This window comes from Phocoena sinus, chromosome 11 (assembly GCF_008692025.1).
Source record: "Phocoena sinus isolate mPhoSin1 chromosome 11, mPhoSin1.pri, whole genome shotgun sequence".
NCBI lineage: Eukaryota > Metazoa > Chordata > Mammalia > Artiodactyla > Phocoenidae > Phocoena > Phocoena sinus.
Window position 1 is genome coordinate 76,778,487 of NC_045773.1, and position 20,585 is coordinate 76,799,071.

General features: G+C 36.1%; 1 protein-coding gene across 1 annotated transcript; it reads right to left on the reverse strand.

The window, feature by feature from the left end:
* Positions 1–302: 302 nt before the first annotated feature.
* Positions 303–13,606, reverse strand: CRISP1 (cysteine rich secretory protein 1). The gene is given in 8 exon segments (XM_032649623.1): positions 303–430; positions 1,557–1,645; positions 3,774–3,865; positions 5,397–5,412; positions 5,414–5,537; positions 6,797–6,887; positions 10,693–10,821; positions 13,541–13,606. Coding segments are annotated over 8 exon segments (735 nt in total).
* Positions 13,607–20,585: the final 6,979 nt, after the last annotated feature.

The following is a 20,585-nucleotide window of genomic DNA, read 5'->3' on the forward strand; positions in this document are numbered from 1 at the left end:
CATGATTTAAATACGAGGCAGGTGTTGAACTGCCTCATATTTAAATCATATTTCATAGTTCAGTCATATTTCATCAGTCATATTCACCCCAGCTTTAAGAAAGTTTAAAACGGTGTTACTTCACGATGTATCAGAACAGGAGTGAGGGGCACTGTCGTAAACATACTGATGCTCATATTTGATTAGTGAAAATTAAGATCTCGGGTGTAATTAAAACCACATGAAATGCAGGGGAAACTGCTGAAGCAAAGTAAGGTCAAAGGTATGATTCAACAGCACATTACAGCTGCAAATAACAAAGGCTATTTTATCTCAGTGGGACACAGGCAACTAGCTTTGCAGAGTCGTTGAACCGACAGGTGGCTGCAGGCAGGACCTCGTGTCTGTGTCTTACAATTACTGTATTCATCGTAGTAGATGCAAGGGTTCGCTGAAAGGAAGAAGCAGGGTTACCCAATATTGACTCAAAAGCTCATCTCTCATTTTCTCATGCATTTATAGGTGAGTAAAGGGCTTAAGAGATGTACATTCTCTGTTATATAGTCAATATTCTTAAGTAATACTTTTTTTCTTTTCTACTCTCATTTCACTTCTGTTGCATTTTTCAATTCCATTGTAGACATTGCTTTTGTCTCTTGGATAAAAAAAACCTACCCCACTCCCTGTAGCAAAGCTAATTAGTAGATATATGATCTTTCTCCAAGTACATTTATTTTCAGAAATGAATTACTGAAAGTGGTAGGATTTAAAAGCAAACAGAATGACCTGGTCAGGCGAAGGAAAATAAGTTTTTTGGTCTTACAAATCTGAAGGTAAAGGATAATTTTTTTGGGGGGGAGGTTATTTCTCCACAAACTTATTGAAAATTATGTTATAAACATATCCCTGTGGAGTAAGGAATTATGCCTGCAGGAAGCTCTATAAAAAGAAACTTTTGCTATCTAAGGAAATGAACATGTAATTGGAACTCATTTGGTTAATATTACATTTTAGGTAAGATTTACTTAGGAAATGAAAGGAAGTGTGGTAAACGGACAGTGTGATCATCAGCTAATAGCTTCCAGTGTGTCAGCGGAAACTTCAAAGAATAAGGATCACTCAGTAAGAAATTGCCAGCCATGATAAGTGGTCAGGCAGATTAGGGAGGTTATGACAAGCAGGTAGTCTGAGAACACTGGCAACCTGAAAGCAAGATGTCTAACTTCAGGGCTGCAATAAGAGAGCCAAGAAACTTTTTACAGAGCAGAGAAAAATTTATACTTATATTAACATGTTATCCGAGGTGCCCATATTAGGGTGGGAACTTTAAGCTTTAGGGTGGAACCTTGAGTTTAGACTTGGACATTCTAATTTCCAATCCAAAAGATTTAATCAGTGGTCTTCTGGGTCACTCTGGGGGTGGGGGAAGGGAAATCAGAGAATGTTGATTTTTCCTTTGGGATGATTGAAGAAAAAGTACTAGAAAAGTACAATATTGTTGTTGCATGCTTGATTTTAAGGACACATGGCTCCCAGATCAACAGTCAAGAGTAAGCACACTGAGATGTAAAACTTACTACAAAGTTTATCTTCACAGTTATTTGGACGGTCTCCGCATGGAGTTCCCTTATTATAAGGTACATTCTTTTTGTCAGGATCATTGCCCCTTAAAAAAGAATAAAGAAAAAAGGGCCTAATAAAATTGATGTTTGAAAAATGCATATAAAATTTTACTCACTATTGAAAATCAATTAAAATAATTTAAAACAATGAAACAATTTTTGAAAACCACTTGTAACCACTTGTATGTAATCTCTATGACATGTAAGATTTCTAGCCTTAGAATGAGAATAATTTATCTTTTTGAATATACCGCAGGCGACTCTGAGGTGCTAAGAATATTTTGAGACAATTTGCATCTCTTTGGACAGTCAAGTTCTAACAAGCAGGGGGCTTTAGAAACATTTATGATAGGACTCTTATCCTTATTTATACCCATAAGGATTTGATAAACATTTATGTAAAAGGGCATGGTTCTTAATTAAGAAAATTTTTAAGTGAGTCAAATTGGAGATGTTCTAACTTCATCTTGCCCTATATCATGAGAATTTTGATACATGTCAGTGTCATTTGTAGAAACACGTGCACTATTATAAAAGATGAAAGTACAACAACATGGATAAAGCCAAAGTGTTGGAGTTTGGGGAGAGAGAATAAATGAGAATTTCCTGTTTTGAGCCAATTTAAAATTTCAGAGAAAACGGTCTTCCCTTAGATATCTAAGAAAACAATGGGGATTATGGCTGATTTTCACTTAAATCTTTTTTTCTTTTGGAGTAGAGGAAGGTTTATTGCAGGGCCAAGCAAGGAGAACGAGTGGCTTGTGCGTGCTCAAAAAACCCCAAACTCCTGATTTGCACTTAATATTGCATAAAAAATAAAGTAAATATTCTAGTTGAAACAACATTCTATCTGATATATTTCTCCTTGAATGAATTGTTAAAATTTGAATTTATAAAAGAAACATTACTTAGTTCAGCAAGGGGTTTTGTCAGACTCTTGGCCTCATCTTTGGCTGAGAAAATTCTCGTTATTTCAGCCCCATGTATTCTACTTTTCTGTGTTGTCAGAAGTTTACTGCAGACCATGAGCTCCCATAAGGATTTAGTAAAATTGATGCATTGTATATGCAAGGAGACCTTACTGTCTTTAGTACTAATCACACAGATAAAATCACAACAAATATTAAGTACTGAAATCAAGACATGATAAAACCAGAAGAGAGCTCACATAGAGCTTTTGTATGAATATGTTACATCTATTGAATCTACAGGGACAGTGGAGACCTCATTTAAAGTATAAATATGGTAACTTAGTATGAGAGAAATCAATTTCATTGATTCATGTTGCATTATCTTTTATTGTGCTACACACATGGGAACTGAGAGTTCAATAACTACCATACTTGAAGCTCATCCTATGGAGGAAAGACTTGTGTATTGAACAAGTAAGCACAGGTAGCTGAAGGAGACATATGCAGACCAACAACTTTCCTTAGCAGAAGAACATTTAAACTGGTATTTGTAGTAAACTAATGGAGGTTTATATCCAGCTCAGAACAACCCCTGCTTTCTGATAATCACCACTCAAGCCACACAAGTGGGTCCCTGTGGGTTCTTGCAATTACCTTTTCTGAAGTTGGCCTTGCTTCATAACCAGAGGTGACAAGACAAAGGAGTACAACTGTCCCTAACCAGAGCAATCAGAGGATCTCTTCTTGGAATTGTTGCTCACACCTTTGGTAACATGTAAATTTAATTTCTAAAGGAAATACATGTGTCAATACTAAAATGCTAAATACAAAAACACTTGGCTTTTTCATTTGTTCATTCTTGATACTCCACTGCATTTTTGCCCTTGCATTCTAAAAATACTCTTGCATTGTTAAAATAAATATCCTTTTTTTTTTTTTGCTTAAGCTAGATGAAATTTGTTTCTCTTAACTAATAGTACTTGAAGAAGGAATAACGCATAGCGAGATGACTGGTAATAGTGCCTAATTTGAACATTATATTGAGATAAGGATTTATTTAGAAAAATATAAATAAAAATATGTGTGTGGGGGTGTAGTGTTTTAGGTGTTGGCTAAAAGACATTGTATCCCTAAAGTTCTTAACTGAAAAGAAATGTTTATTTGAGTTTTATTTTATAATGGTTGAGAAACTAAATTAGGGAAACTAGTAAGGGAAATATATTTCTAAAAGCTATGTGAAGCTAAGCTGTAAAATACATACTCGTGACAATAGTGACAAATGTAGAGATACTGAATTCCTTTACGACATGATGATATGCTGCAGCCAATAAGGTAAGAAGTGGCCCAAACAACCTGTAAAGATAAAGTTATTTTATTAACAATTTGGTAGTTTGCTAAATGATTACTCTCTGAATGTTGTTACCCTTGATTGAAAATAAACACACATGTTTTTAGGATGCTTTGGGCATGGCTTATTAGGAAGTCCTAGAAACAGGAGGATTCCCATGTGTCTAGATAACACACATACATATGCACACCCAGTTGCCATCGCTGACCCTGACTCATTCTCTTCTTATCAAATCTATATGGAATAACCGATGAAGGCTGCTTGGTGATCATATAAAAATCAAAGCATGGAAGAGACTTTACTTAATCGTCAAAAAACTGGCATGGTGGAGAGTAACGAGTTGACCTTGGAGAAAAAATTGAGTCAGGTTCAAAGTCTGTCTCTACCACTTCCTGGTGGGATGGTATTTACCAGTTTGCTTTATGTCTTGAAATTGCATTTTCCTATTCCTAAAATGGAATATAATAATATTATCTTTTACATCATAGGTATATGGTGGGGATTAAATAATAAACCTTTTAAGTGTTTGGAAGAGGAAATATTAAATTACTATTCCAAAGTAATAGAGCTCATGCTCTTTTGATGGAAATAGTGGGGCTAGTCTACGTTTATCTAAAAGAAATGGAAAGTAGGAATTGACGTCACACATTTGTCATATTTTTAGCTCTCTGGGTAATTATTTTGGTTTTTATCCTCAGTCTGATAACGTAAATTATATAAATAAATCGTCTAATGCTATAATATTCTTGGGTTCCTGGCACATACTGCTTTTGTCCAAGGAGATCAGTCTTAGAAGAATGCTATTTGCTAATCTTTTACCTAGAAATGTCTGCATTGCTATACATGAGTGATTTAAGTCTATGAGTTTTAAATGTACTATCTGTGTCAGCTTTTAACATTAATCTTAAGTAGGCTTTATTTTAAGTAAATTTTATTATAGATTTTGCAGTCACATCTGAGTCTTCTGCTTTGGGGACAACAGCTGTTTTTCCATTTTTGTATTTCTTGCATGTTCAATGTTTAAATCTATCCATTCTGGATGACTTTTGTTAATTTATTTTTTACTGGAAAATAACGCACCTGATTTAGATATTCAAAGTCAGTTTTGTAGAATTAATTTATTATCTACACTGAAGCCCAATGGTATTTTAAAAACATGAATCAGGTTAAATCATTCACCTGTTTAATGACTTCTACTGCATTTAAAATACAATGTAAAATTGATGATAGCTAATAAGGCTCCAGTGACAGAGTCCCACTTCCCTTCTGTGTTCATCTCCTTCCACTCTTGCATTTATCAAGTTCCAGCCTCCTTTTCCAACCCCTTCCCTAGTTTTTTCTCTGTCCTTGCACATACCCAGATCCCAGATACTGGTTTCCAAATATTATTTCCCACTAAAAGTAAACAAAAATCTTTAAAGGGTGTACGTTTGCAAAAAATGGATAGAATGATTTTCCACGGTTCTCATTTGCCTGTTTTCCACGCATGCTTATAGTCACTTAACCAATGGGTATATTTGCCAGCACACAGTTTACCTGAGTGTAATGCTCAATCATCATCTGTCGAGGTCCATTCCCCATACTTGAAATACTTAGACTCACTGTACCAGATTCTGATTACGTTTGACCATGAGATAGGATAAGATGTCAGATGCATATTTTCTCCACAAAAAGTATCTGAAAGGAGGAAAAAGGGCTAGGTCATACTCTACAAAATTTGGAAATACTTTATAAGGATACTTTTCGTACTTTTATTCTACAAATGTTTCACTGGGCATCCAAGCAATGTTTGATAAGAGGAAGCAAACTCAGCTCTATCTCTACTAACAGTTTTCTTTCTCACTGATGAATAAACTTGTGGTGCTCAAGTTTGCTGAGAATTTGACAGTGGGAGATGATCTGCAAGCTTGGGGATCAGATCAACCAATATTTCAGTCTCTGCCATGTCCAAGCTCATGGAGAAGGGTGAAACCAATCAGAATAACCTATGCATTGTAACCAGGCCCATGGCTTGAAAGCAGCCACACAGAGGTATTCATCATGCATAGACCTTGAAATAAATATGTGCTCATTTAACCATCCGTCCTCTTGTGACGTGGGCCTTGATCAAATATGATATTTGGGAGTAAACTGCCCTTCTCTGGAGCAGGGAAGACTCACATTGCTAATTCACAGCTCAACAACATTGGGTAAAGATGCCCAATAATCTGTAAATATAGCAGGGGGACTCACATTGCTAATTCACTGCTTAACAACATTGGGCAAAGATGCCCAGTGATCTGTAAATATGGAAGTATTTACAGATCATTAATATTTAAAATTAATGATCTGTAAATACTTTAAATCATTAATATTTAAAATTAATGGTACAGTATCATTAATATTTAAAAAGATTTATAATATACAAGTATCCTATAAATGTTATTAATGTCTACTTGTATAGGAGGTACTGATGGCTTTTCTGGAAACCAGCAGGGGTCCACCTAATATACATGGCATGAGATGGACTCATTTTTGAGCACCTAAAATTGTTCTCATGGGCAGCTCAGTAGAGTTGGATATAACTCACTTCTCAACTGTTATTAGTGTTCCAAAGCTAAGGATAGCCCCATGGTAATATTGTGAGAAGCTGAAATAAATATATAGAGTGGAAACCTTCTAGCTGTACAGCTTTCCAGCTAGTCATCATCATATTACTGAATTCTTCTGTGATAGTGAGAGCTTGGTTTCTTTTCTTTTGGTGATCAGAATCAGGAATTTGAAAATTTGAATTTCTAAATTCAAAAATTAATAATAATGAAACAGTGCAGTGGGCCGCAGTTCCTACCATTTTATGGGCCAAATGTAAATACAGGCTAGATGACTTAACTCACCCATACCAGGTTATTTAACAATTCCTGAGAACTTTTGAGCAGAAAGGTGTGTCATATGCCTACTTGTAATTCGCCTCTTAAGTGCATTGCTCTCTACCAATTCACAATCTTTTGACAACATTCTGGCATTTCTTGCAGCTTCTTCTCTCCAATTCTACAGGTGAAATACAAGCACATGGCCTTATTAACATTTCTTTGATAAGATTCTAGTTTATTGTTTCTAAAAATCCAAGGCTAGCAATATCCTCAATTGTATTAGCTAACAATTTAAATCACAGCACCTCTCTTAAATATTTTGGTTGGAAGAGGAAGACAAATCTTTCAATCCATTGTTTTAGCCCTTGAATTTACAAAATCAAAATCTGACAGTAACATTCAGTTGTAGCCTCTCTTTCAGAAATATTAAAGAATTTAAGTAAATGCTTCCAGTAAAACAGACCAGGGTTAGAAATCCATCCCATCATTTATTAGTAGTTTTACCTCTGACACATTATTTAATCTCTTTGAATCTCAGTTTTTTTTTCATCTGTAAAATATGCCCCACAATCCATACCCAATAGCTTGTTCAAAAGTTTTAATGTGATAATTTATGCAATACAACTGTGACATGATAAATCTTATGCTACATGCTCAATAAATATTTCTGTGATTAGAAACATGTATATTATTACACATCTCCATCTAAATTATGAATAATAATAATAGCGAATCATAGCTAATACTTCATGCCAGGACCTCTTGCCAATTCTATATGTATATTCTCTCATCTTTACTCATAGCAATTCTACAAGGGAGGCACTGTTGTTATCCCCATCTGCAAATCAGGAAACTGAGGTGCAGAGATGTTGCATAATTTTTCAGGATAATACAACCAATAATGGCAAAAAGAATTGGAATCCAGGTTCTGGCTCTGGCGTGTGTGCTCCTAACTCGTGATGTGTGTCAGTTGTGCTAAGCTGAAGCATTTTGTTGGGTTTTTCTCCAAAGTAGATGAAAGGCAGAAAATCTACTAAAAAGAGACAAAGTTTATATCTACAAAGTTGAGGTCTTTTGTGTAGAAAAGGATAACACATTTTTGTGATTTGAATGAGTCACACACAAATCAAAGGACATGGGACTATGTCCACACTAGTTATGGGACTATGTGACGGATGTCCTCCCAGGCATTCTTTCATTCTCATGTTATGCACATCCACTTAAAAGACTGTCCCGATACCTGCATGCAACACGTTATTACCAACAAAAGTTGTGGCCTTTCTTATTTACTACAGGCTTTCACATAAATCATTCAGCTACGCTTGAGAATAATTTTTGAATGATGCCCTAACTTAGGTTTTCAATATTTTTCCTGACATCGAAGAAGTTTCTCTCTTATATGCATAGGCTGCTATCTGTGTGAGTTTTACAAAATTACGCCTCAGGTTGATGAATTGTTTAAACTGTGAGGTTAATTAAGTAACTCATTAGCCTAGGGTCAAAGTAAAAATGTGTTTTTTTAGGGTTTGACTGTTTCATGCAAGAAAAGATGTATTTCAGTGATGGATACATCTAATTGAAAAAGCAGAGATGACATAACACATCCCATTAGGGCATAGCATCTCCTGGCAGTGGAGATACCATCATTGGACTCACGAGCATAAAATCTTGCCTATTATGACCAGGTTACCAAATAAGTAGGACTGGAATGTATCTGGTTAACTTACTGCTGATTGCTAGTTGTGCATGCATGATGCACTACCCATACCCAGATCACTTTCTGAACTGAAGCACTTATTTCCTCTTAAGCTGAGAGTCCTGCCCTACTGTCTTCTCTAAAAATTATCCTTATTGGCGAGAATACTCACTTCCCTGTGGCAGCCCATATCTAACAGCAAGTAGCTGTAGTAACTATAAGTGCCATGTAACCTCCCTCCAACTCAGGACAAGGTTGTACTGAGTTGTCCTGGTTGTCCAGCTTCCCGTAGGATTAGCTGAGGCCCCTGTTATGCCTACATCACAACCAAACTTCTTTGTATGCCCTATGTTGCTTCTCTATCTGTATCCATGGTCGGTGTAAATCTGGAGATTATTCCCCAATAAGCATCATGCATGCTAATCTCCATCTCAGAGTCTGTTATCTTATTGTGTAAACTACCTGCACCATTCATTGCAAACAGTCTGTAGTTCAGACCTCTTTGAGGAAGCTCTTTAGGATATTTCCTCTGATTAATGTTGCTAAGATACTAATTTTTTTTTGTGATACATCCGTGATTAAAATCAAAAGTAAGTATTCATGGTTATTGCAGCAAAGTTATGAATTCTGGCTTTAATCGATGGTTCTATTCACATAAAGTTCTAATCCCATGTGCAGAAACTCATTTCATTTTTGGAAAATCTCTGCCTGGCAGTTGTGATTGGCTCTTCAGCTCTACTGTAATTCTATCAGTTCCTTTCTATCTGTGCCCTATGCATTATTTATGGAAAAACTCAACTCCCATATTCCCTTTAAAATGTTACTCAGTTTTACTGGTGCACTTACTTTATCATCTTGTTGATCTCTCATACCTTTGCACCTCAGCACTTGAATATATTCATTCTATATATTCAAACAATATGTTCTAATGTTTCCTCTGTATTCACCTTGAATCCACAATAATGAAGTCTCTGAAATCAGAGACTGTATTTTCTGTTCACTCCATAACTTCTTTACTACATCCCAGCTACACTTATTTGCTCATCTGGAAACCAAGGATTTTGAACCCTGTTTGTCCTAAGGAAGGTAAAGAGTTAAGAGCAGGTGCCTGGAGCTGTGGCCATTTGTATTTGAATCTGTACTGATCCAGTACTTAGGACTTTGGATGCGCTACCGAACTTTCTGAGGTTCATATTCACTATCTGTGAAATAGAGATGATAGTATCATCTACATCACAAGATGACCGAGAGGATTAAATGAAATAATGCAGTACGCTTCTAGAAGACTGCCTGCCAATCAGTAGTAAGCACAGTGTGCATGTTAGCTACAGCACTCACAACGCAAGAGTGCCTGTGCTACGACTGGCTTTTATTGTTCTGGATTCTAAGATGACCAAGAGATAAATTTCAAAATCATTTTTTCTCATCACTAGCTTCCTTCCTCTTTGTCATTTGCATGAGGAAGCTGTCTCTTAGAATCACTTCCCATAGCCTGCATTATTTCTGACCCTTGTTACGCTAAGCCAGTCCAGGGCTAAAGAGCCAGGCTTACGATACCAAACACCTGAGTGATACTTCCGGGATATAACATAGGTGAGGCTAATCACCTAATACACCTGAGTAGTCCCTAAGTCTGTCTGTCTGACAGCACCTAGTCTGCTCATGCAGCAGGTTTATCGTGGAAAAACAATTTCTCTTTTCTCTTATGGGATGCCAGGAAACTGGGAAATAGATTTGCTAATATTTGTTCATCTGGCAGCACCACCTGGCTTAGAACCTGGACATCTTGATTCTCAGAGAGTGTCTTAGCCTCTGGGCTGCTGCTCAATGAAGACAGCTGTGAAATGCCTCTGTAATTTACTAAACAAAGTCTGCTACACGGACGATACTGACCGGCAGCGTCAGCATCATCTAGGAGCTTGGAGTGGTCCCCACCCCAGACCTCCTTAATCAGACCTCAGAGAGTGGGGCCCAGGGACCTGTGCCTTACCAAGTTCTTCAGCTGATTCTTAAGCACGCTCAAGTTTGACAAGCACTGTCTTAGGGTCCATTAAGAGTGAAATTAGACTTTCTGCGTTGGAATTGTGGCTCTGTCATTTACTAACTCTATGAGTTTGGGAAAACTACTTACCTTCTCTGTGCCTCTGTTTCTTCTGCTGCTGCATGATCGGTTTGTTTGTGAAGACCAAACTTTTAGTATATGGAAAGCAAATAGAACTTAATAAAATCTCAGTAAACACCATTACTATTATTGGCATTGCTGTGGTTGCTGTTTAATTAATCTTACCATTTTTAGCATGTTGCTGGCTGGTGGAAATACTCCTCTCCTGAGGGTGTTATGTACAGTCACTATTTCTTCTTGGACAGTTGCCGGTTCTGTAAGGAGTGTATCATATGGAACTTTAGGTGGTTTTGCCTGTTACCAGAAAATTATTAATTAGTCTTACTTCTTTTAAGTGGAATTTGCAATGCATAGTATATTACTTGTAGACTTTGTGACATGAATTTATAATTGATGTTGAATGAATAGTGATCTACAGCATTTTTTAATCTATAACATCTCAGTATATTAGTCTCCATTTCTCCAGTGCTGGTTTTGAGGACTTCTAAACATCAGCCTGACATTGTACAAGTCTATAGAACAGTGACTGTTCTGGTTGTGACTGGTTTTCTTCAGATATATGATTGGTATTTTGGACCACATTGAAGCATTTTACTGGGCAGTGTGCACCCCAGTGGAAGATGTTTTGATAATATTACACCTTTTACTGACCGACTCCCCTCCCTTGACGCATTCTTCACCCCACCTCCTACAAGCCTTCTCTCTGCTTCCCAAATAAACACTTGTTTAAAGGTATGTGTCTGGGAGAATCTAAAAGATTCATTATTGAGTACAAAACCTCTAATATCTTCAACCCAGGTTCTGCATCTCTGTCTTATTCATATGAGAAAACATTGGTATTTGTATCAGTATGTATACATACAAAATAGAATTCAAAAAAAATCTGTAATATGGAATTGACAATAAAAGTTTTATTTTATTATTTGTTAAAAAAAACAAAATAGAATTCAAATCATCTACAGTGTAGAATTTGTGATCGTTCTTTTCATTTGTTTACCTTTTATCCTGTAACTCACTAAGAACAATGCATGGCCTTAATATTTTAGGTTAGCATTAATTTTTATAAAGAACATCTTCTTCTGTGTGTGTGTGTGTGTGTGTGATATATCACATGTGTTTCATACTATTTTTTTAAAGTGACAAAGCTTATGTAGTATAATTTGAGTGGTATCTATCTATTCCTCAACTACCACAAGACTATCAATACAGTTTCTGAATGGATGGGATTCAGCCATACCTTGCTCAAATATAGAAGTAGTTATTGTCATTTATTTTATATCAACAGTTTAAGGATACTGGGAGAAAACTATAAAACCAGTAGACTCCTCTAGAGACTGTCCCCTGTGGACATGATTTCCTCAAAAGCACACTCATGAGGTGTTATTTTCCTGTCATACAGCAGGTAGCCTGGGCTAGATTTGAGGGAAGGTTGGGAATCCATGAGAATCCCCTTACAAGTTTCAGATTATAATTCTCCTTGCTCCTCTAAAAAAACCCTGCTCCGGGCTTCCTTGGTGGCACAGTGGTTGAGAGTCCGCCTGCCGATGCAGGGGACGCGGGTTCATGTCCCGGTCCGGGAGAATCCCACATGCCGTGGAGCGGCTGGGTCCGTGAGCCATGGCCGCTGGGCCTGCGTGTCCGGAGCCTGTGCTCTGCAATGGGAGAGGCCACAACAGTGAGAGGCCCGCATACCGCAAAACAAAACAAAACAAAACAAAACAAAACAACCCTGCTCCAGTGAAACTCATGGCAATTAGCTCTACCTACATCATTCCTGAACATTTACTCTCCTATAATGGTTTTCCTGTCAATTTCTCTCATTTATAGAAACTGGGTCTCCTAAAACAATTCATCTTGTCCACCCCAAATTCTGCAGTCACATGGAGGGACTTCAGCATCCACATGGATGACTCAACCATCTGATATCTCAGAACTTGAACTCTTCCTCTCTTAAACCTCTCCTCCAAGGCTTTTTAGTTCCCCACCGTGATGGTCACAGCCTATACCCGATGATGACTCCAAAATGCCGCACCTCCAGCTTACTGGAGGATTGTGTATTGGGCAAGAGCTCCACCTGGTTTCTCTTCGGGAAAAAAGTGTGAGTGAAAAGATCCAAAACAGCACCCCAGTAATCTAATACATATGGATTTTCTTTCATTGATTGAATTAAGCGCCTTCAACTTTTGACTTCTCCTATCTAGCATATGAAAGTAAAAAAGGCACTCATGTTCTTTAACAAAACTATTAACTTCAGCTCATCATAAAAATATTTTGGGTACATTAAAAAGTGTACTATTTTCTTTATATCATTGAGGTTATTTAGAGGTACATGTTAGTTGATGATCATAAAATATTAGGAATTTATATCTTATTAGATACCATTGAATGTTTGGTTTCTGTTGTGTGAATGTTGAAACTCTTGTTTTTAATAAGCAGTGAGTTTCAAGCCTCATCTGTTAACCCCGTTGCTAACAGTTCCTCACACTTCTCTCCTTGCTGCTGCACCTTTCATTTTATATTTGATTTGGATGTGTTATAGTCATAAGTCAGAGAGCTCAATTGGGATATTGATGAAATACTTACCTTTTCTGGGTAAAAACTAAAAGTAAATAATACCTTTTTCCCATTTTGTCTTGGAAAATGCAAGACAAATGGATTGGTTGTAAAGAAAGTAATTCCCGCCCTACATTTTTAGCTTTTTTGAATTATCCAGAGAGGCTGCAATGACATAGGCACAGGCCCATGCAGCCGAACTGCTTGAATTTACCCTCAGGCTCTGTCACTTCCCAGTTATCTGACCTTGGACATATGACTTAACCTCCTTATGTTTTGGTTTCTTTCTCTGTAATCTGGGATTATGAACAGTACTTGCCTAATAGGGCTATAGTGAGAACTAGATGAGTAATGGGCATAGCGTCCTCACAACAGTGCCTGTAACAAACTGAGTTCTAGCAGAGGGGTGGCTCTTAGCCTCTTCTCAAAATTAATCATAAAACATACAATCCTCATATACTCTTGTAATCAAAACGTGCAGGAAGACGGCAGCAGCAGCCAATAATAAGAAGTGTTTCATTGTCATCCCTGGAAAGAAAAGTAACATAAATTTAGACTATTGCAAACTTGTGGGATAATGTTTTGTAATAAAGCCTTTTTTGGAAACACTTTTACATATACCTGCAGCTTCTGCAAAAAGAGACCTGCAGGATCAGAGCAAGGTTGAATCTGTTAGTCATTAGGACCAAGAGAAGAAGAGAGAACTGTGATTGGAAGAATAATAGACTTAATGTCTTAATCCCTGTAACCTTTGAATGTGTTACATTGTGTGACAAAAGAGAATTAAGGTAGCAGGTAAAGTTCAAATTGCTAGCCAGCTGACTTTAAAGTAGGGATATTGTCCTGGATTATACAGGTGGACTCAATGTCATCATAAGGGTACTTAGATGTGGAAGAGAGGGCCAGTGTCAATGATGGATTATGAGGAAGACTCAACTAGCCACGACTAACTCTGGAGATAGAGGAAGGGACCATGAGCTAGAGAATATGGGCAACCTCTGGAAGTAGGCAAAGGCAAGGAAAAGGAGTGTCCCCTGGGGTCTTCCTGCTGAATCTTGATTTTAGCTCAGTGAGCCCCATTTGGACTTCTGACCTCCAGACTATAAAATAGTAAATTTGTGTTGTTTGAAGATTCTGAGTTTATAGGAATTTGTTACAGTAGCAACAGGAAACTAACATAAAACAACATGATTAGATTTGAATTCTCTACAAGTGATGTATGTACATGATTTAGAGATATTCTGTAAAGTCTGATCACTCTGCTAAAAATGATTGTCATTGTGAGTGGAGCAAATCAGAGCTAATATACCCTCTCTTTTATTTCAATTTGATATAGGTTGCTGATGCTAGGATATTAATAAGCATAGGTTATTAAATTTGTTTGGTACATTCTTTTTACGATCTGACTGATTTATTTCTGAATCAATCCTGCTGAGTGGGAAGCAGAAGAGGCTAACAGTTTGGTTCGTATTTTAAAGAAAATTTTCAAAAAGCAGGTTAAGTGATTTGTGCAGAATAATACACACAGTGCAATTTGCCATTGCTCTCAAGCTCCTCCCACACACTGCCAAACATATTTGTATGAAAAGAATTCTGTGAATCAACTTTTTCAGAGAACATACACATACAAACAATCTGTCCCTTATTGCACTTTTTTTTCATCTTTTTCTTTCACTTCCTCTCTTCCTCCAAAATGTTACAAACCCTCAAACCCTAAGATAGACAGTAATACAGTAACACAGATGATGAAATATGCAACCTATTCTCTTACTCAGTCCTCAAAAATCCAATAAAGCAAATAAGTTTTTCCCTGAGTTATTGAAGGAAAAATAGAATTAAAAAAGCTTCTGAACTATAGTAGGTTGATATATACACACGTATTAATATTTATACCCCTCACACTATATCTCTTTCTGTATCTCTGTCTCTATTCAGTGAATTGTTATTATTCAAGTTAGTCCCCTTAATGAAGCTGTCTATAACTTCTGTTGCATTTTCTAAGGGAAAATTTTAGGGGGTGGTGTGTATGTTCGTTATCTTAATTGTTATGATGTTTTCTGGATATACACTAGCATGTACCTCAAAAAAGCTGTTATAAAATGTTTAAGAAATTCCAAAAATATTACCTGTTTCACACCAAACAACTGGCATTGACAATTTAGATTTCATCTTTCCAATCTTTTCTTCTTATGTGTAAATTCTGTACTTAGATTTATACATAAACACATAATATATCCCCAAATCGTATTCAGTAGCATTTCTATTGTTATTATATGTTCACTGAGAGCATCATTTTGATAAGGTGAATAAGTTGTAACTCACTTAAGATTTTGGCTGAGTTTGATTTTAAGCTTTAATATTTTTCTCAATAAGTAATGTTATCATGAATATTTTAACACAAACACCCAGCCATTTTTAGGATACTTTTCATAAATTACCATAGGATTTGTGCTTCAGAATTGGAAATTGATTGAAATCTTTGCACTTTTTTCTTTTGACATGATACAAAACTAATTTTACTTCTAAGTATACCTGATACATAATAAGTGTTTAATAAATATTTATTAAATAAATTAAATTTTACACAGTTGAAATAATAATTTAATAATTTAAATAATAATTGAATAATAATTTCAGACACACACAATCTGCTAGTCAATACATGTGGTATAATAAAAGTCATAGTGATCCTGGAGTTAAAATACTAATGTTTTATCCTAGGTTTTCCTATTATCTATGATAGTGATAAATCCACAAGTTCTCTGAAAGTCAACTTATTTTTGCTTAGAATGAAATCCAACAAGATGGCATTCAAATTCATAGGACTACAAGACACAACCAGCTCTTTAGAATTGGCTACTATTGTTCTTTTTAGAATGTTGCAATCTGCTCAATGGGCTTCCTAATCCAAATTTGAAAGCATATGTTACTTTATAAATAGATTATAATTCTGATAGATGGCCTTTGAAAGCATACAGTATCCCCCATATTACTGGAAATAGATAAAAACAACCTGGATATTTTACATAGAGATATAATATCTTTCTTCTATCATAAATGGGTGAAAAATCATCATTTTGTTATATAAGATACATAAGGAATTAGATACAATACTGTGTATTGATTATTTAATGCCAGAATTTATGGGCCAAACTTATGACCTCGTGAGAGTGTTCATGGGACAATCAGTGTCACCTGGGATTCCAGTTACCTTAGCAACTTTGGCTCCTCCAAAGAACTTCGATTGGTTGAAGTTAAGGGCAACTAAGCCACAGGGGACCTCAGATTTTTGAGCCTAAGTTTTGGCTTGGGGTCTATGAATAGGTAGAATGTGTGTATTTGACCTAAAACTCTTCAGAAATCAGAGGCTACGAGGAAAATAAGAGGATACCTTTACTTAAGGTTCAAATATCCACTTGGAGCAACTGAGCCAAAACAGAGAGGTAGAGGTTAATACCTGGGCATCAGTAGTATATTAAGCATTTTAGAATGAGATTGGATCCAGGCAGTTATAAAGGCATCCTTGTTGGCCCATAATTATTATAAAAGTACAGACTGGGCTCTGGGATCGTCTTCAGAGATAGAGTCAGAGAGTCAGGTTAAAGGACTAGAAAGCAGTAGGCAATAGGTAGAGCTTTTGGCCAACAGTGACTCCAGCAGAAGTGACCAAGGTGCAGAAATAGAGATGAAAACTGGAGAGCGTGACTCCGAGGTTGAGTAGAGGTTATGGGGGTGGAAAAATAAGTGGCCCCAGGGTTAGAGACTCTGGGGACACACTGAGGCTTGTTTACTAGAGAATTAGAACAAGGGTAGCTTCAGGAACAGGACCAGGGCCAAACCTCCAGAACGATCTGAATGATTCTCCACTGCCTGGAGGACTCAAAACCTGGATACTAAGCAGGCCATTTTTCACTAAGGAATTCCAGTTGCTTGCACAGTACTCAGGTAAAGCCAGCTCTTCTGAACAGAAGTGTGATGCTCATTAACTTGAGCATCAATCCCTACTTAACATAGTTATCTAATAAGCAATAGGCAATTTTAAGCCCAAGCTCAAACTATTTTCCAATAGTAATACCAGAAACTCGATACACTGACTATTAAAATTAATTTCCCCTACATTTCTGTTTCAGATCGTATGCCTTATTAACGTATAAACAGAACTTGGATATTTGTAACTTAATATTTGGTAGGAAGAAAGATCAAAAATGAGGGAAAAGACTAAGGAGAACTGAGTCCTGCCTTCTGGCATGCCCTTGGGAATGCATTCTCATATATGGATTAAATTGTTAGACCATGTCCTTCTCAGAAAGCACTTACAGGAAAAACAGTTCCTTCCTTCCCTTAATAAAGAATTCAAAAGAATGAACTCTACAAGGATTAGATCATCAATCGTTTTTATCTTCTTTGCCTCAGTGAATTTGTAAATTTAAAAATAATTACTAAGGTATAACTTATATTTAGTAAAGTATGTAAATTTTAAGTGTACAGATGGATAAATTTGTAAATATGTATGTACCTGTGTAACCACCAAAGCAATATATATATATAAAATAGTTCCCCCACCCAAGAAGGTCTCTGGTTCCCCTTTCAGTCAGTAATTCCTAAGAGTGAAAATCATTCTAATTTCCATAATTACGGCTTAGTTTAATCAGCTTTGAAACTTTACATAAGCAGAATATATATATTTTAGTATCTAAACTTTTTCACTTAATATTATGCCTGTGAGATTCATCCATGTTGCTTTTAAAGAAGTTTACTTTTGCTAATAGCTGGGTAGTATGCAGATAATATAATTTATTTACCCAATCTATTAATAATGAACATTTGGTTTGTTTTCAGTTTAGAGCTATTACAAATAAAATTTCTATGGACACTTTTCCATATGCCTTTTGATACATATTATTATTTACTTTTTTTGGACATATACCCAGAAGTGGAATTATTAGGTTATATGGTATACATATGTTTTCCTTCAGTAGGTACTGTCAAATATTTTTCCAGTGGAGTTGTAGAAATATATACCTTTTTACTTCTACCAGCTTCATATCCTCACCCATACCTGGTATTCTTTTTTATTATTTTTTAATTTTATCCATTATGTTTATGTAATGGAATTTCATCAGGGTTTTTAATTTGTATTCGTCTAATTACTAATGATATTGAACACATTTTTATGTTTGTCAGCCACTTTGATACCATCTTTTGTGAAGTCCCTGTCAAATTGTTTGCTCGCTGTTGTAATTAGGTTGACTGCCTTTTTCTAATTGGTTTGTATTAATTCTCTGTATGTTCTTGATATAAAGTATTTGTCAAATGTAGGTATTGCAAATCTTTCTTCTTTGCCTGTCTTACTTTCTGAACTCTTTTAATTGTATCTTTTGTTTTAAAAACTTCTTTATTTAAATACGTTCCACTTATCTTTCTTTCTTTATGGTTAGTTGCTTGTGTTTGTGTGTGTGTATGTGTGTCTGTCCATCCTATTTAAGTCATGAGTCATGAAGTTCTAAGCTTGATTTGAACATTGATAAAATACTGAAGTCGAACAAAGCTGGAGGACTTATACTATCAGATATCAAGATTTACTATGATTCTAAAGTAATTAAGAAAGAGTACTAGTGACACCACTGTAGATAAATGGACCAGTGTAATATAATGGAATATGTAAACAGAATCACATATATACTTACGCGGTTTATGACAATCCATGAAATGCCTGTTGACTCCCAAGGTAAAATTTGAAACTAGCCTGCCTTCAGTTATAAAAGAGACAGAGGACCCCTGTCTTATGACTGGCTGGTTGCTTTGGAAGCAGTGTCACATAGTTCATGAAATAAAAGATGCCTACATTGGCACTCTAAGATCTATATAACCACATGGTAATTGGCCCTACATGAAAATCAGTTTCTTCTTAGCCTTGCTACAAGAAGTTCTCGAGAGTGATCTGAATAAGTAATATTACACTTGCATAGTATGTCTAAGTTTATTAATCCTTTTATTAAAAGCATGGAAATAGCTAACATTTACTATTTTTCCCCCAAAGTGGTTATGTTGTTTTATTTACTTTTTTATTGAAGTACAGCTGATTTACAGTGTTGTGTTCATTTCTGCTGTACAGCAGTGATTCAGTTATACATATACGTACATTCTTTTTTATATTCTTTTCCATTATGGTTTATCATAGGATATTGAATATAGTTCCCTGTGCTATACAGTAGGACCTTGTCATTTATCCATTCTATATATACTAATTTACATCTGCTAACCGCAAACTCCCACTCTATCCCTCCCCTACCCCTCTCCCCCTTGGCAGCCACAAGTCTGTTCTCTAACTAACGTTTACTTTTACATTATAACGGATGGTGCTAAGATAAGGCTGCACATTATCTCCTATTTAACATTATGACAATGCTATTACGTAGTCATTTATCATTAATCTCACTTTTCAAATAACTAAATGGACACCTAAAATCATAGATAACTTACCCCAGTTCACACAGTTTGTAATATTCAGTGTTCTGATGAGAACCAGATATTTGGCTGTATAGTGTGCTCTTGCCTTTACACAATACTCCACACGGAAGATTTGCTCTATGAGGAAGTCAGCTCAATGAAAATGCTTACAAGAGATTCAGGAATTTACAGCAGGCAAGGGGCATAAACACATAATAATCACAACAAATCTAGAGCCTGTGCAGCCTACAAGTCATGATTGTGGATGCGTTTCTAGTTTGTAATCTAGACGACGTCATCTAAGAACCTCACCAGTCTTAAACTTCCACATTTGGAACAAGCGGCAAAGATTAGTTGCATGATTCACTGGAGCCACAGTCAGATAGCAAGACAATGAAAGGGAAAGTGAACCCATGGCCCAGAAAAGAAAAGCAGCTTATCAGCTTTCTTTGCATGCAAGAATGGATGCATTCAATAAATATTTATTGAGATATTAATATGTAACATGCTCTCCCCTAGACACTAAAGGAACCTGAAATAATCAAATATATAAACTGCTCAATCTCGTGAAGTTTGCAATCTAGCACCTGGTATATAGTACATACAATGTATTTATGGCAACTGCACTATAAATGCCAGACACTGAGATTCTGGGAATGAAAAGATAAATAGCCCATTTTCCTAAGGAGCTTCTTGTTTAACAGCAAAACTACCTGCGATATGAGAGCATTCTAATAAAAATTTGTCCAAAGTCTTGTGGAAGCAATGGACTGCCTTGAAACGTCTGGAAATTTTAAATCATATTGTATTAGATACTAAAATACTCTAGATGCCATTTGAGCTAGATGAGGGCAAATAAATAAGACTTTTAAAGCAAAGAAGGACATTGTTGCACAGATGGAAATCATATATGAGTGTAGAAAAATCACAGGTAAAATCAGATGTTTTTGATTTATTATTCTGAAAACTTGGGAAATGCTTGTTTGCATGAGTGCATGGCCGTTTATATTTAAGTCTCTACATAGGTTCTGGTATCCTTTTCTTTTTTTTTTTTT